The 18,441-nt window shown below is 36.1% G+C and overlaps 1 protein-coding gene across 3 annotated transcripts; it reads left to right on the forward strand.

The window, feature by feature from the left end:
* The first annotated feature begins 9,895 nt into the window (after window positions 1-9,895).
* LOC113302827 (F-box/kelch-repeat protein At3g06240-like) lies at window positions 9,896-14,423 on the forward strand. Of its 3 annotated transcripts, none has more exons than XR_003337128.1 (7): window positions 9,896-11,891; window positions 11,987-12,088; window positions 12,240-12,335; window positions 12,935-13,094; window positions 13,539-13,643; window positions 13,777-13,979; window positions 14,103-14,423. XR_003337128.1 is itself a non-coding variant. In XM_026551783.1 (6 exons), exons 1-6 carry the CDS (start codon window positions 10,644-10,646, stop codon window positions 13,779-13,781), a joined length of 1,716 nt encoding a protein of 571 aa, XP_026407568.1. In that variant the 5' UTR covers window positions 9,896-10,643; the 3' UTR covers window positions 13,782-14,073. The 3 variants fall into 3 exon arrangements, 1 of the variants encoding a protein (XP_026407568.1); XR_003337129.1 differs by having other exon boundaries at window positions 13,777-13,896; XM_026551783.1 differs by lacking the exon at window positions 14,103-14,423 and having other exon boundaries at window positions 13,777-14,073.
* The last annotated feature ends 4,018 nt before the right edge of the window (window positions 14,424-18,441 follow it).

An 18,441-nucleotide genomic window follows, 5' to 3' on the forward strand; every position in this document is an offset into this window, starting at 1 on the left:
ATTGTATCACCTTTTGTACATCTGTGTCTGATATAAAAATAAAAGTATGAATTGTACACACTTTTTACAGGTAGAGTGACGTTCCTCCATCAACTTGGAGTAGGACTTATATACCACCTCAAAAGATGAAAATATAATATGAAAACTTTTATTATTTCATATCTTGCATGCTTGCATACAAAATTTTTGCGTTATCCTCTACGAAATTCAAATTCATTTACTAATAGGAAGATAATGCCAAACCAACCTGCGGTTATCAGTTTATATTTATCGCAGGTGGCATCACGTTTGATAGAGGAGTCGTTTGGGGTGTAGGAAGTGGTGATGCTCGACATATAGGAAAAGTAGGATGCTTCAGCAACCACGGATTGATACACGTCTGATGGAAAAAATGTCCACAATCAGGAAGTAACCGAGTTATGTCAGCGTTGTTATAATCAGACAACCAAATTGAACAACACGAATGGTCGACAACTATGTGCTTGGTTTGGAGTTTAGCTTTTGGATATTGGAATTTTGGTAGCTGTCGAGGGTCGCTTCATCTAGACCTACTTTAATATCACCACCAGCACGATGATTATGGTCACCATGGTCACCTGTATCGTTGTTTTGTCGAGATGAGTTTGGGACACGAGTGCAGTATAACGAAGAAACCACAATGGTAACAATTAGCATGATCACACCAGCTGCTATCCCAACGAAAAATTTGTATCCGTTGACGGTATAATCGAAAGGATGCCCATCGTAGTTAGAGTTTGAATTATTCATAAATGAGAGCTTGGAAGAGGTTTATGGTGATGATACGAAGGAGAGTGCAATTCTAATGAACTCAATTATGAGAAATTGATGATTATATGGCTTGGAAGAGAGAAGGACTTGGGAAACAAGAATGGATTTAACATATCTTGAGCATAACTTGATCATTGCAGCAGAGCCCATAATTTGAAAGTGCTTGTCATTCTTTGCCGAAATTAAGAAGAAATTGATATGTGGATATTATTCAAATACCAAACAGTAGTTGACTCTTGGATACATTATAGAGTGATGATTGGCTGGACAGGGGAACAAATTAGTATACCAAGCCTCCAAGCTACCCATTGTATTTCAAATTGTTTAAATTAATAAACAATTAATGTTGATAATATAGAATTGTCATTCATGCATGACATCTCACAAGCAAGGTACCCATGACTACCAACACACGGGCGAAATACAAACATCAATCAATCATTGGTGGAGAGTACATTTTGTCTGGTCGATCTTATTGGCAAAAACTGCATTCTAGCGTAACTAATAAGCCAGAGTTACTCTGGACTAGAAACATCCTAGACTATTATATGTCTAAGCTAACCCAAGCGAACAACTTCTTTGTAGGAAAAAAGATTCACAACAATTTCGTACAAGTGGGATTGCATTGCGGGAGTAGATAATTATAATTTGGTTTATTGAATCTTATGTCATAAGTTTTTGGCTTTCTAAGACACTCTGCAACATCTTTATAGTAGCAAAGATGATGTTTGCCATCGACAAGTTAAAGGATGCCAATGTCTGTCCTTGAGCATTAGCAGCCAAAAGTTGCAAATCTGGACAGACTGAATGGTGAATGCATTACTAAACGGCTTCAAATCTAATTCATCGCTATTCTTGCTGATTTTTCTCCAAATTCTTGCATTTCAGATTGTGTCAATCTTTATTGTGTATGAGTTTGCTAGTTTAATCTCTACCGGGAGAAACCACGCCGGTGAGTCAAGAATTATTGACCCTAGATTTAATTTGAGCTGTTGACTAATAAAACAGAACATAAGCCCAAAGCACAAAATTTTTGCTATTTTAATTAGTAAAATTGTCCTAATATAGAGAAAGAGCCACAAAATATGTGACTAAATTGGAGCAACAATACAATCTAAAAGACTTTGATAATTAACCAGTGATAAATAAATTCCTTGTGGGATGGAATTAACAACATGAAAAAGTTTTACACCATGATTACTAATCAAAGACAAACTGAAAGGACTAATGTTCACAACACAAAGGTAGTAGATATTTTCCAAGATTAGATTTCCATTCATATGGATGAAAATAATTGCCGTAATGGAGCCATTGGTCGACAAAAATGTAAACAACTTAATATATGAAGCAGTTTTTGCAACCCTATGCTCTCCTGAGATAACCCAATCAGTTGCTGCTTTCAGTTGCAATATGTGTTTTTCATACATATTTGGTGCCTCTCTCAGCCGCCACAACACAAGTAACCAATGAAACTACATACACCAGATAAGAAGTCATAGATGCAAATATTTTTTCACATTTTACATACAAACTGGAAGGATGTTAGCAGACTAGCTAGCTAATTAAGATCTAAAACTCAATAACATTACGCACTCAAGCTGGATAGCAAAGCAAAAAAGGATGCTGAGGTCTCCCACGCCTATTTTCTTGGTGGTTGTGCTGATTTAGGAAGTATAAAAATCGATTATAGGTTTTTGAGAGGAAAAATCATGGTGTGATGTTGATGGATATTTGATGGTGTTTTTGTTTCCACCACGAAGAATTATGAATAGCAACATAAGAAAAAATTTATTTGTTGTTGTCGTCGTTCATTTTTTAGAAATTTATTTGTTGTTGTCGTCGTTCATTTTTTAGGGTTAGGGTTTACAATGATAAGGGAGGAATAAAAAACTATTCTTCTTATAAGCTTCTCAGACCTAGCCCGTTCAGTTTTGGGCTGTACTGTGATTGTTGATTTTCAATTTAACGGCTCACATGTCTTCTACACGTGGAAGGTTATAAAGCTTTGATTATTTCGTACTCGTACACGTGAATACCAAGCCCAGGACTTTGACTGGTCAAATACATTTTAGTCACCGGACTGGATAATGGTGACTGTGAAGTCTTCCATTGTGGCTCATTGAACAAATCATGGTTCGTCTAGATCGTAAAATATTGCACTTTTACGCTAGAAAACTTACTTCTCAAAGCTGCGACACTCAATCCATGCCGATGAGCTCGGCATCCCATGTAATTGGGCCGACCGAGCGAAGCGAAGGAGGAGTCGGAGGATCTTTATATGGCCAATTTTTGTAAAATAGTAAGTGATCAATTAACACAAACAAAATTGGCTTTTGGTGTCCCAAACCATTTTCAATCAACAATGAAAGGACTAAAGAACCCCTCCATGCATCTATTTCTCACTAAAATTAGCGTAGATATAACACAACATGATGGGTAATCATGTAAATTTCGTGGGAAGAACAAAGGACACGGAGGTTGGAATTGTTTAGGGGCAGTTTAGTAAAATCCGGAGTAAAGTCACGTAAAGGTTGCGGGTTCGAATCGTGGTCGCCTGCAAATTTCAATTTTTTTCTTTTTTTTCTCCTTCATCTTCCTTCTTCTTTCGATTTTGGTTCACAGAAATTGAGAGAAGATTTGCTCCTGCTGATGCTTGAGTGAATCATCCAGAGAGATCAAGAAATGAAATGTTTCAGAAGAAGAATTTGATTTGGGTTTGATGATGTTGGCGAGTTTAATGATTTCGTCGACAGAGATTTGAGAGGAAATTAATCAGGGTTTCGTTGGTATTTGATATTGAAGATGTGGATCTGAGATGTTCGATTGATAGAGATTTGCAGTAATAAAAGCAAGGTAGAAGAAGGATCTTGTGGTTGATAAGACGGGTTTAGATTGAATTTGAGTTTAATCTCAATAATGAATCAGATCGAGAAGAAGTTGTTGCGAATGGAATGAAGAGAAGAAATAAGTTGGAGGATGTGCTACTGCTCGAATTACGGAATGGGTGTCGATTTGATGGATCTGAGATAGAGGAATTGATGATAGAAATTGGGAATTTTTGGGTTTGTTGTGATGGTGGTTTTGAGGTGTGTGTTGGCTCAATGAGTATTCAAGGAATTCTGAAGCTGATGATGATTGATTGAAGATGTTATGAAGCTACAGAAGTTGTGGGTTCAGTGTTGTTGATTACAGAGAAGGAAGAAGTGGAGTTGGTTCAGTTGGCTGATGGATTGAGACAACCTTGTGATTCTGTTGTTGCAGAATGAGAAGGCACTTGTGGTTCTGGTGATGTTAGCAACAACAAGCAGCTGAGATGGAGCTGTCGTCGTGTGGTGCAGTGGTGGAATAGAAGCCGCAGCCTAGTTAGTAATTCTCGGATTCATTCCCGAATGATTCGCGAACGTATCCGAACTGACCGAATCCGAATGATACTTCCGAACTATTTGAATTCCGAACCTAGTTCGCGGATTACATGGACCTCACGAATGATTCACGAACGTATCCGAACTGACCGAGTCCGAATGATATTTCCGAACTAGAACTCCCATATGTAACTCTCTGAACAGAGTTCTGTTGATTGGTTTTTGTTTGATTTTGTATATACTTTATATTTAAATACAATTATTCAGTTTAAATTTTCTATTGGAAGTTGTTTAACCAGTGTTTTATGTGTTGATTTTTGTTTAAAAGTCTGTAAACTCGTTTTATAATACATTTATGCGATTAAATTGTTTACTTCTTGTTAAATAATCACGCTAAAATGTTTTTTTCCATCTTATAAATCATATACAAATAAAATTAGTCTTGTAATAAGGTCATAATACTTATCAATTTATCATATATGTAACCCGAATTTTAAGTGCCGAACTCACATTTATAAAACGAATATGCACGTACATATGCCGTTCCGAACTACTATCCGATCAACGAACCGTTGACCGGATTTTTGACCGAATCCGACCTATCCAAATCCATACAATTCTCATACGTATGCCGTCCCGAACTACTACCCATACCCCGAATTGCTAACTAGGAGCTGAAGTGGTTGTCAGGCAAAGAAGCAGTCATGGAGCAGAAATTAGATGGCTCAGGTGGAAGAATCTTTTAATTCATGTGAGTTCGCCAATTGAAATTTACCAGTAATGTGGTGACCGGAAAACTTGTCCCATGTATCTGTTGATAGTTTACTACAAGTTGCTGGTTTCCGTTTTCGCTCTGTTCTCAACTTATTACAGTTAACACTGTTTGCAGTTTGTAGGAAACAGGTGGATTGGAAGTGTATGATGTGTATTATGATTACTGAATTAGGGTGAAGCTAATTTCATCATTATTTCATGACCTTGAATTAGATAGTTTTTTCTTTCCATATTCTTGTGGTGCACTAGTTTACCGACCTTCACTCAATGTTTGAATTTGAAATTAATTTTCTGGTTCTGGATGAGCGTTACTTCTCTAGAAGCATTGAGCAGCTATAACCAGGATTATCTTTTTGTGAAATTTAGTGTTTGTTTGCCATTCTCTAACACATAACATTCTGTAACCAGGATTATCTTTTCGTGCACATATTGGTTCTCTTTTTGTTTTCTCACACAGAATCAGATCCACTCTTGGAATGACTTGGCATCCCCTTCTGAATTTGAACAATTATTTGGTGAATTCCTGTTAAATTTTATCTTACTTATGTTTGATCGTGTGATATATGATGCATTGAGATCTCCAGTTAGTTTTTGTCTATTTATGCTTAATAAATATCATGTGTTCTATACGATGATTCAGTTAGATTGGGTTGACGATATCATAGATAAACAAAATGTTGGATTAGTCTAAGGCTCCTTTTTGTACTCAGTATGCAACATTAATGAAGTGGTACACGGCTTGCGCACTAACATAGAATCAACAAACCAAAAGTGGTCATAGGAATACAAGTGTAATGTTCATAATTCATCATTCTTGCTTGTAGCTTTACCCATCTGAGAAGCTAACCTATAGTCAAGCTAGGAGTATGCAAGACAGAAGGAGATTGACCTATAAAGTATAAACCACTCTATGCAGATAACCGAGGATCCTCTAGACTTAGGTGTGTTGTATATAATATAAATTTGAAAATCTAAATTGCTAAGCGGTTCCTACTGGGGAGCCAACTGTCTTTGTCAACTAACACAAAATTTTCAAATCTCATGTTGTCAGGTATTACAAGTAGGAATTGGGAAAGTTTAAAAATGAAAAACCACCAGTTGTTCAATAAACTACTTTTGTTATTTTCCAACCAGGTCTGCATTTTGAATTACTAAAGGGGCTAGTGCTCGATGTGAGAAGCATTAACACCATTTATCTTAACCTACTGGGTTACTCACACACATTATTGGGGCGACCGAGCGAAGCGAGGGAGGATTTTTTTATTTATTTAAAATGCGAAAGTCGGACCTGGGTCCCTACCCGAACCCAGCCAAATGGACTGGCCCCACTGCCAGATCCAACACCGCTCAACCCTCTATACAACTAATAATCTACTACAAATCTTTATGGCGGCGGGGATTGAACCCCTTACTTCCTGCTTACTGGAGTTGAGGGAGGATCTTTATATGGTCACTTTTTTGTAAAATCTAAGTGATCAATTGACACACAAAGATTGGAAACGGTTAGGGACGAAAAACCAAAAATGTCTCTTCCTTTTAGTCCAATTACTATAACTCCTTATGTATCATATCTTTTCAGGGGTATAATTGGAAAGCAAACTTTAATATAACATATCTAAAAATCCGTGCCTTGGAATTTTACAAATTTTATCTCATTGGAAATGTTATAAAAAAACTATAGGCAACAAGTACAAACGACAGTATCAAATTTAGAGTTTTTACGAAAAATTTGGAGGTATTTATAATTTTAGGCACAATTTTAGAAAATTAAATGTATATCCATTATGCAAACCACCACAAAGAATACATAATACTTTATGTAGCAAAATTTTGGTTTATGCATCAACTAATTTTCCGTTGCAACTAATAAAACGATGTACTCCCTCCGTTTCAAGAAAAATGATACTTTCATTTTAGGCACAATTCTCGAAAATGGAAAGCATAGCCATTATGCAAACCACCACAAAGGATGCATAACACATCATGCAACCATATTTTGGTTTATCGATCGACTAATTTTCCATTGCAGAAAAAGTGATACTTTCACATCCCGTTTCAAGAAAAGTGATACTTTTACTCCGTTCGGGAAAAGTGATACTTTCGCTCCGTTTCGGGAAAAGTGATACATTCGCTCTGTTTCTGAAAAAATGATACTTTCGCCCCGTTTCAGAAAAAGTATCACTTTTTCTCCTGTATATCCCTTGGAACAGTCCTGAGATAATTAGCAACATGTCCACAACCAAGCGCATACATACCCCGCAAAGCTTCTTCAAAGTTAGGTGCTATGTAAGAGTAAACAGCTTTGTAGAACAAATTGATAACAACCTTGGAATTCGCATCACCTGATCAAATAGGGAGATTGCACTTGATGTGGTAAAAGCAATAGGTATGATATGAATCAGGAAATACTTTTGGAATGCCCTGCAAAAGTCCTTCTCCACAATCACTAAAGAAAACAATCTGACGACCATCCACCACTTGTTTAAGATTCTCCAGAAACCAATACTAATTTTCTTTGTTTTCAGCAGAAACAAGAGAAAAAATATATGGGTAAAAACCATTGTTTCCATTGACACATGTTGCATCCATCAAAGCACCCCTGAAACTACCAGTAAGGAAAGTAGTGTCCAAGTAAATCATGGGCCTAAAATACTTATATCTATGCTTGCAAGCACCAAAACATATGAAAATCCTCTGAAATCTCCCTGTTGCATGATCAACTTCAAACTTAACATAGCTATCAGGATTAGTTTCCTCAATGGCTTTGACATACCAGGCTAAGTCGCTATACGACTTCTCGTCATCGCCAAACTGTTCTTCAAATACGGCTTCTTTCCCTCTACGGTCATGCTGATGCTTAATATTGGACCCATCAATCCTCTTATAAAATGAAATGATCTGATTGGGTTTTAAACAAGGATCCCCCTGTATATTTTCAGCGATCAAAGACTTGACTAACTTGGTTGTCACTGCAGGACTCTTCAACCTCAAAACAACACCACATCTACAAAAAAAAAAAGGAAAAATAAGTAATGTGCATCACAATGCACACCCAACCAGATCTAAAAACCTACATCACATATGCAAAAAGAAGATACAGATCAAGCAAAAATATGTAATTTACACCACAATGTGCACCTAAAAAGCCTACAACAAGTAATGTGCACAACAATGTACACCTAAACAAGTCTACATATATAAGGTGCACAAAAATATACACCACCATGGACATACACATAAAAAGCATAAAAATAAGTAATATGCATCACAAAAAGAAGAATTAGTAATGTGGACTAATATGAACACAACTCACCTTTGAAGAACGTTAGCATTTTTCAAAACGAAACGAGAAGTGTCACCATTCACAGGCCCAAATTGAATCCTCCAACAACAACCATCTTCTTGGCACTTTTGCAGTTAAACGAGTGTTGTTATTTTTCAGAACCTTAATCTTGTAATCAGTAGCCATCTTGTACTTATCCACAACAAGTCTAACACATTTAACACCACCCATAAATTCTCTACCAATATTGTCAAAAATATAAATCCATTCATCACAAAAAAGAGGCTTGGCATTATCTGTATTATGATCTACCACCCTTACAAGTGTAGGACTTTCAGTTACAGAAGAATTTGCAGTACTAGAACCAAAACTAGTACTACAACCATATTTAGAACGATAAGTATGCTTCGGAATCACGACAACATTCAATTAGAAATCTTCATTGTTAATAAGGGGAGTAAGAGAAATTAAACATTGCAGTTGTATATCACCTTGTACAAAAACTATTTGATTATTATCCATATAGCTCAAACTTATAGTCTCTAGAGACAAAGACTTCCACTCCTTACATGCAAAATGCTTCAATTCATCTATGGTGCTCAAAGTATTAAAACGAAAATCCGCAGAATGCTCACCATGATTCAAAATCACAAAAAACAACCTTCTCTAACATATATGATAAACTTGCATATTACAAAAGAATAATAATAAACATTTGAAGCTTCAAATCACATTTTCATATTTGAGTAACCTAAAACGTGAACAATGTACATGAAGGTACACATTTAATCGAAGCCAAAACATCAAATAACAGTAAACCTAAATCAAATACTCCATCGATTAATCGAAATATAAGCTTCACAATCTTATTAGAACACGCAGATGAATAAATCAGAAGCCTACGACCAGATATCGATTCGATTTCATATCACGCATCATAAAACAAAAATCATCATAAAAAACAGTAATAAAAAATCGTTTCACGAGAATCAAAAGCTAAGAAATAAAAAAATCAAATCAACATCATACAACAATAAGATGTAACAAATCTTATTCATATCATAAACTCAAAAAAACTCAAAATCAGAAGAAAAAAAAAATTTGAACGACAAACCAAAAGAAAACTAACAATTAAAGATTCCAAATAAACCTGAAGTTGAATTTTGTTGCAGAAACAATCATATCCACCCTAACCTCTATGAATCTGTTAAATCCCAACCAAAATTTATATCTGGATCGATCTCTCTCTCTCAATCTTCCGTGAATTCAAATATGAGATCCATATAAATCGATTTCAAAACACTTTCAAACTAACCTGATGATGAATTCTGTTATAGAAACGCTTGGAATCTGATAAATCCCCTCCAAAATGTCTCTGTGTGTCTCGCTCTCTCTCAATTCAAAAAAAATCTGAGATCCAGAAAAAAATCAATTCAAAAAGCTGTGTTTAAATACTGAATCGTTGGAGGATCAGATCTGGAATATTTAAAAATCGGAAATCGCTGGATCACGAAGAATTTGGACTAACTCGTTAAGATATGGACGAGACCGTAAAACACGGGTGACATTTGGACTAGAGCGTCCTGGGCTTTGGGCGGGTGGACTAGAGAGTCCAAAGCCCACTAAAAATGGAGTTAAATGTTAATTTTCTACATAACAAAAACTTGTTTATTCACATTCGGGGGTTTGAATAACAAATATTGCTTCCCTCTGCATATTTGGGGTTTACGGTTTTCAGTTCCGCTCAAAATCGATTGATTCAACAGTAACAAGGTTTAAGTATTTAGTTACTTGTTTCCAGTGGTTGGTTTGAAATCGATTTAGGTTTATGATTTTCGCATTCCAGCACTTTTACATTTGGGGTTTTTTAGTTGCAAATTGGGGATTTAGGTTTTCAGTTCTGCGCAAGATTCAACCGTCCAAGACTTAACAAGCTTTATTAGAGTTATAACTAAAGGGAACTCATCATCTCAGCTTAGAGTTTTCTGGGGTTTTCATTTCAATTTGTGAAAGATGAACTCATCATCCAAGAGTTAACAAGACTTCAATTTGTGAGTTTAGGGTTTAGGACTTGAAGATCGGATCAGCCATTTCTGCACTCAAACAGTAGGTACTTCCTTTTTTCATCTTTTACTTCTAGGTTTTTCAACTATTGTGAAGATGAATGGTAGCGATATCGAAGGATATTGTTAAGCTTTGTTAGGGATACTTATACCAAGCTTGAGATAATTTCATATGAGTTTTATGGCCAATTGTTTTTCTGTATGTGTATATTGGTTGAGAATCTTCAAATCAGAAACATGAAATTGTTTAGGTAGTGAATGGTTTTCGGCATTAAGAGTTTCTAAGAGGTTTCGGAATTTTTGAGAGATTTTTATAGCAGCAAACAAGTGGTGTCCTTATAATAATCTCTAGACTGTTTAAGGATAAACAAGATGTCACTCAGCAATATTCCAAGTGATATTTCCAAGTTAATCATCTCAAGGTTACCAGTAAAATCTGTATTAGCATGCAAATGTGTGTGTAAGAGTTGGTTAAAAGTAGTTTATTGCCTAATTTCTGATCCGGGTTTCGTGCAAATGCATCTTGATTTTCATAGAGAAAACTCTACTCGTCTCATGCTTGGTAGTATTGTTGGTGAAGACGTGAACGATACTCTAATACATTCAGTTGGTTATGACTCATTAGCATCCTTATTACTGCGCAAAATTGAAGAAGAAAATAATAATATTAATGATGTTGAAATGCCTGAAATTAAAGATGATGGTAATGATGTTGAAGTGGATTATTCTTCCTCAAGTGAGAATTCATCATCAACATTGACTGGGATTGATGGTTATACTAGTCAAATGGATTATCCATTCAAAGATTCCGGTCTTCCTGTGTATTTATTTGGTTCTTGTAATGGTATTCTCTGTTTATGGTATGACGGTCGGGATGATCAGGATAACTTCTTTTGTCTTTGGAACCCATCAACCAACGAATACAAGAGAATATGTGAAGCGCCAAAAAGATATAGTTACAGTGACATCACATTGTATGCTTTTGTTTATGATCCCACGGCTGACGATTACAAGTTCTTGATTGCTGAAAATACTGAAATGGAATCTTTAGTCCGTCTCTATTCGTTAGGATCAGATTCATGGAGAAGATTTCTCACACCTTATACGTTCGTTTCGCCTCAAAAATCTGGGTTACTTTTTAATGGAGATCTTCATTGGCTCGCCCTGCAAACCCATTATACCATAGTCTCTTTGGGTATTACGAACGAGATTTTCAATGAAATTCAACCACCGTCTGCAGGGTTGCAGCTTATTCTTGTGGGGGTACTGGAAGATTGCCTTTGTGTACTTGATGAGGATGATGTTATTGATATATGGGCAATGCAGGTTTATGGAGATCCAGAATCATGGACTAAACGTTATACCATTACCAATGAGATAATAACTAGGAGAGTTCCTTGTCATTGCACTAATTTGAGGTTTATGTGGTCCTTTAAAGATGGTGTTATTCTATTCACAGATGCACCTGACCTAGTTTTATATGATCCAAAGTATGGGAGTGCTATCGTACCAAGAATCTACCATGTCTCGGCAGAGAATTACTCAGAAAGTTTAGTTTCATTAAACTCTGGTACCTATGTTGGCAAAAGAACGGCAAATAGTTCTTACACAGAGCTTGGGGTATTAAAATTACAATACTTATTGTCTCGTTTATCTTTGTTGCTCCTACGAAGTACCAATTTTACTTATAGTGCGTGTATGTTTGTGACTTTAAGAATCTTAAGCATAGAAACTCAGTTCTTGAAGCACGTATTACCGAACTTGAAGCATATAATGCTGAACTACGGACAAAGCTTCATGAGTCTCAAGTAGCTCAGGTTTGTGTTTTACTTGTGTGAGTTTCTACAAATCGAATTAACAAGAAAATAAATGTTGGTATCGAAGTTTTTTTTTTATAGCTTGTTGTTTTCATTTTGTGGTAATTTTTTTCCGGGTTTTCTTCATTGCTATGCGATTTTAGTTCTGCAGAAAGAACTAGAGGAGAGTAAGAAAGACGATGTAGAAGAAATTGCTATGACTAAGAAAAACGGTCGAAAGAGGAAGACGGAATATCAGTATGATACCGTAAGTTTGTCTAATTCCCAATTATGTATTCTTTTTCAAATGGCTGTTGTTAATGTTGGGACATAATATTTTGCAAGGAAAATATTATTCTGCATACGAGTCCGGTAATTATCAAGCATTTCAGTGTTATATATACCCTTTCTAATTCTTGCTTTAGAGAAGTATTTGCTTCCCAATTCCAATTCGCTTTTTAATTTGTTGAATTTTCTTAAAGATGAAGATCATGATATACAAGAAAGTCCTTCTTCCAGTTTTGAGTTTATAGGTAACTTGACCCCAGCAGGCTCAACTATTCTAGAATTACAAATGTTCAAGCTGATTACATTAGTCAACTTTAAAATAATTGCCCGAGTCTTTACGGTCATTGTTTCATTCTCGTCTTATGTTTGTCTTACCCGCGAATATTGGGTCTCTTCAAAATCTAGTGTCCCTTCATTTTCTACAAAATTAACGTCACTTGATTTTGGAAGTACCTATCTAAAATAATTGCTTGAGTTTTTGTCTGTAAATTAGAGTTTGTGAACACGAAGAAAACCACTGTGGACCTTAATCTGGAAAAAATTGGTAACAGCTAAAATTTTGTAAATAATTGTTTATAGAGGTGGGCCTCGAAAGCTGTTGCATCCATGTCATCAACGGCGGGAGAAATCACAAATTTCGAAGACGAGAGTCTCACTGTACAGCAGAGAGCTGAGAAAGAGCAAGCTGAACTTGTTCTGTTGCAGACTGGTGGTACGCTGGAGCCTTACCAAATCAAAGGTACGAATTGGTTACATAGCAATATATGCAGATTGATTGAAGAAATCTGCAGAGTGTAGATATATCTTTCATTGTCGTTGCCACTTGCCAGACAACCTTTATGTTTTACTGGTGTAGTATATAGTACACTCTCTTGCAGTATTGCTTGTTTACATGCATCATCTTGTTCTTTTCTGTCTTTTGCCAAGATCTTTATTAAAAAAAAATCGGATACTTCTTGTGATATATCTGGGAGGAACTTTAGTCAGTTGATGGTTACAAACTTCCTGTCTTTGTAGATTAGTAAATACGATAGAACGATTTTGGATATATAAGACAAACTAGCAATAGGACTTTCTCTGGTGTATGGTTCTTGCTTATGAATGTTTACATCAAATGCCGAAGGATGTTCCAATTACAGTTCCAAGTAAAAACCATTTTATTTCATTTTTAAATTTTTTGTAGAGGGATCTAAGACTCACTCCAGATCCAAGGACACTTATCAAACAATGACCGTAAAGACGCTGCGCGACCTTCTAAAAGAAAGGTTTGATGGTGAAAGGAAAGAAGGTAACAATCAAAAACCTGTCATCTGTTGTTTTAACTACTTTGGCCACTTACAAACACCATTGAAAATCCAAGAGAACCTGACATCTTTATAATCTTTATGAGTTCATTGGTTGATACCTTGAAACTTTTACAGGATGAGCTGATTGCACGTCTCAGGGGCCTTTAAGAACCTTCCAGGACATGCTTTCGAGGATATAGCATCTTGGCAGAGGAAGTTAATTCAAGATCGAGTCCGTGCCTTATGTGGTACCTGGTGCGTTATTTAGTTCATCACTTGTATCTCAAAATGCGTGAAATTTGGAGCATTCTTTTCAACTGAATGAAAACATTAGTCGTGTAAGTCTGATACTTCTTTTGTGTAAGTCGTGTAATTGTCGTTACTTTTGTTAAAGATCATCACTATTTAAACTCTGATTTTTAATTTGGTTCATACTGAACGTATCTTATTTGTACTGCAAGATGGTTCGACTGACTTATGCACTTCTGATGAGGGAAACATATTCTCTACTGCGCCTGCAAGATGCACACCACTTAGGTTCTAATATGTTTTTGCGCTCCCTAGGAATGTAATACAAAAACATTGAATCTAGGATATTTTACGAAGTAGCTTTTATAATAATGGAACTTATAGATCAGTGCCTAGCATTTCTGCTGAAGCAGATGGCAGTGGCACATTTGCCTTTGCTTCATCCTCTTCATGTGTTTCTTAGTTAAAGTTTGTTCTTGTTTTCATTTTCTATCTTAATTCTGACATGATTGAGCCCAATGGGCTGATGTGAAAATATGAAAACAGCCCAAAAATTAAAACAGTTCAACAGAAGGAAAATCCTGTGCCAAATCTCATCTTTGGGACTTGGTGATTCATGGCATTCCCAGTAGTTAGGGCAAATGGTCCTTAAACATCCATATTTTTAAGGGTAAATGGCTATTGAAATGCCGTGTTTACTTAGCCTGTTAGTGCTCGACTGGTGATGGAAACGCTCCGTCGAGCACAACTAGTTAACACATTGTATCAATCACACAGAAACATATAATGTTTATTACAGAAGATATTTTTTCATTAGAGAGATAATACTTATTGTGTATTTATTGTTTTCTTAACTGACGGACAACTGACAGATATACACACCTGAGAGACGGCTAGACACACGTGAGAGGGAAAATACAATTCAAAACTGTCTGAACCTTCACTACAGCTTTTCTTATCCTTCACCGCTGTATGTGCGTCATTATTCCCCCTCAAGCTCAAGGGTTGTGCAATGACATTGAGCTTGGACCGGAGCATAGTAAATCTGGGAGCTGGAAGATCCTTTGTAAAGATATAATTTGATCAATAGTGCTGACATAAAAAACATCAAGTGCTTTGGATTGTACTACTTCCCATATGAAATGATAATCCAAATGAACATGCTTCATTCTTGAGTGTAGCACAGGATTGGATGCTAAGGAGAGAGAGCTAATGTTGTCATGGGTAAGCTTGGGTACTCCACGTAACTGCAGATGAAGGTCTTGTAAAACAAAACAGATCCAAACAATTTCAGTTGCACTGTGAGCCGATGTTCTGTACTCAACTTCAGTACTAGAACGAGCTATTGTTGTTTGTTTCTTATAAGACCATGAGATAATATTAGAAACCAGAAAAACACAATAACCACATGTAAATCTCTTGTCATCAACATAGCCAGCCCAATCAGTATCTTAAAACCCCAACAGAAATGAAGTACATTTAGTATAATGAATACCAAAACCAAGAGTCCCTTTAACATATCGTAATATCCTTTTTGCTGTAATCAGATGTGTAGTTCTTGTATGCTGCATATGCTGACAGAACAGTTTACTGCAAATGAAATTTCATGTCTGGTCAAAGTGAGATAACGAAGAGCATCTACTAAAGATCTGTATTATGTTGGATTGTCTAGATAACTTTCTGAAGCATCAATGGGAGTCGTGCAAGACTTTGAGCCTTCCTTATAAAATTTGATTAACAAACCCACTGCATATTTATTCTGAGATAAAAACAATGAATCGGAGTTTCCACGGATCTCAAGACCTAAAAAAGTAATTTAAGGGTCTCAAATCCTTGACTGGGAACTGAAGGTGCAACTGAGTGATAACATGTTGAAGAGAATTTGATGAAGAGCAAGTAAGCATGATGTCATCAACATATACAAAAGCAACAGTGAGTTGGGATCCATCCTTGTGAACAAATAAAGATGAATCTGCGGATGAATTAAAAAACTTCAGGAATAGCAGAGCAGTACTAAGTTTCTCAAACCATGCTCTAAGAGCTAACTGGAGGCCATAGATGGCCTTATGCAAAAGACACATATGGTAAGGCTTGTCAGGGTCCAGAAAACCAGGGGATTGTGCCATGTATACAGTCTCATTCAAATCTCTACAGATAAAGGCATTGCTTACATCCAGTTGATGTATAGGCTAATCAAACTGCACTGCCATAGATAAAACAATCCTGAATGTAGTTGGTTTAGCTACAGGGAGAATGTTGGCCGATAAAAGCCTGTTCGAAAATTTCGAATCCAAAAGACACCATTGATGTCTGTTGATGAAGGAACCTGACGTTTCGTGAATAGAAACCTGTTGGCGAATAAAAACCTATTCCCAACAGGTGCAAAACCCTTTATAAATAGCTTCTCCCAGTTTCGTTTAACATATAAGAAAAATCAATCTGTTTTCTCTGTTTCAAAAAGCATCATCAGAAATCAGAAATCTCTTTGTGTGCTATTGATTGAATCAAGGGGTACAAACCTTGAATTCAGTTTTCGTTGCAGGGCTTTCATTGTATCCTGAAGGCAATATTTCGCATACCTGTTGTAATCGCCAATTGTTATTGCGAGGGTAGAAATATTTGTCTAAAAGAAATTTATACAAGCCTTGAAAGTTTTGGAGTGCAACACTTTCTTCTCTGATTCATTCATCCTTTGTGAAACCCAATTTTTTCCAACAAACTATGTGCTTGGTTTGGAGTTTAGCTTTTGGATATTGGAATTTTGGGTAGCTGTCGAGGGTCGCTTCATCTAGACCTACTTCAATATCACCACCAGCAGGATGATTATGGTCACCATGGTCACCTGTATCGTTGTTTTGTCGAGATGAGTTTGGGACACGAGTGCAGTATAACGAAGAAACCACAATGGTAACAATTAGCATGATCACACCAGCTGCTATCCCAACGAAAAATTTGTATCCTTTGACGGTATAATCGAGAGGATGCCCATCGTAGTTAGAGTTTGAACTATTCATAAATGAGAGCTTGGAAGAGGTTTTGATGATGATACGAAGGAGAGTGCAATTCTGATGAACTCAATTATGAGAAATTGATGATTATATGGCTTGGAAGAGAGAAGGACTTGGGAAACAAGAATGGATTTAACATATCTTGAGCATAACTTGATTATTGCCGCTGAGCCCATAATTTGAAAGTGCTTGTCATTCTTTGCCGAAATTAAGAAGAAAATGATATGTGGATATTATTTAAATACCAAACAGTAGTTGACTCTTGGATACATTATAGAGTGATGATTGGCTGGACAGGGGAACAATTTAGTATACCAAGCCTCCAAGCTACCCATTGTATTTCAAATTTTTTAAATCAATAAACAATAAATGTTGATAATATAGAATTGTCATTCATGCATGACATCTCACAAGCAAGGTACCCATGACTACCAACACACGGGCGAAATACAAACATCAATCAATCATTGGTGGAGAGTACGTTTTGTCTGGTCGATCTTATTGGCAAAAACTGCATTCTAGCGTAACTAATAAGCCAGAGTTACTCTGTACTAGAAACGTCCTAGACTATTATATGTCTAAGCTAACCCAAACGAACAACTTCTTTGTAGGAAAAAAGATTCACAACAATTTCGTACAAGTGGGATTGCATTGCGGGAGTAGATAATTATAATTTGGTTTATTGAATCTTATAAGTTTTTGGCTTTCTAAGACACTCTGCAACATCTTTATAGTAGCAAAGATGATGTTTGCCATCGACAAGTTAAAGGATGCCAATGTCTGTCCTTGAGCATTAGCAGCCAAAAGTTGCAAATCTGGACAGACTGAATGGTGAATGCATTACTAAACGGCTTCAAATCTAATTCATCGCTATTCTTGCTGATTTTTCTCCAAATTCGTGCATTTTAGATTGTGTCAATCTTTATTGTGTATGAGTTCGCTAGTTTAATCTCTACCGGGAGAAACCATGCCGGTGAGTCAAGAATTATTGACCCTAGATTTAATTTGAGCTGTTGACTAATAAAACAGAACATAAGCCCAAAGCACAAAATTTTCGCTATTTTAATTAGTAAAATTGTCCTAATACAGAGAAAGAGCCACAAAATATGTGACTAAAGCTACAACACAATCTAAAAGACTTTGACGTAATTTTGTAGTGGTAAGTAAAGTGTTCGTTTCTCGGATTTGTTGACACTGATTTCAGATTTAAAAATAAAAAAACAATAAAAATAAAGAAAATATATACACAAGGTTTGTCACAATGTCGAGAGATTACTGAGACTCAGGATTCCACCAAACCTCATATCATGTGGTTCAAAAATCAATTCTTAGACAATTATAACTCTTGTTTATTGAATCTAATTCTTTGCGACAGTAGATTTTAAAAAGGTTAACTGTAAATCACTAGCATGATGCATCAAAAGCACTTAGACCAAGCATACATCATCATACGACTTAACAACTAATTAAGAAAAATCATAAAACGATTAAATTAATGCAAAAAGTCATAAAAAGAATTAAACATAATTACCACACGCATGAA

The sequence above is a fragment of the Papaver somniferum genome, chromosome 8 (genome assembly GCF_003573695.1).
Source record: "Papaver somniferum cultivar HN1 chromosome 8, ASM357369v1, whole genome shotgun sequence".
NCBI classification, from domain to species: Eukaryota; Viridiplantae; Streptophyta; class Magnoliopsida; order Ranunculales; family Papaveraceae; genus Papaver; species Papaver somniferum.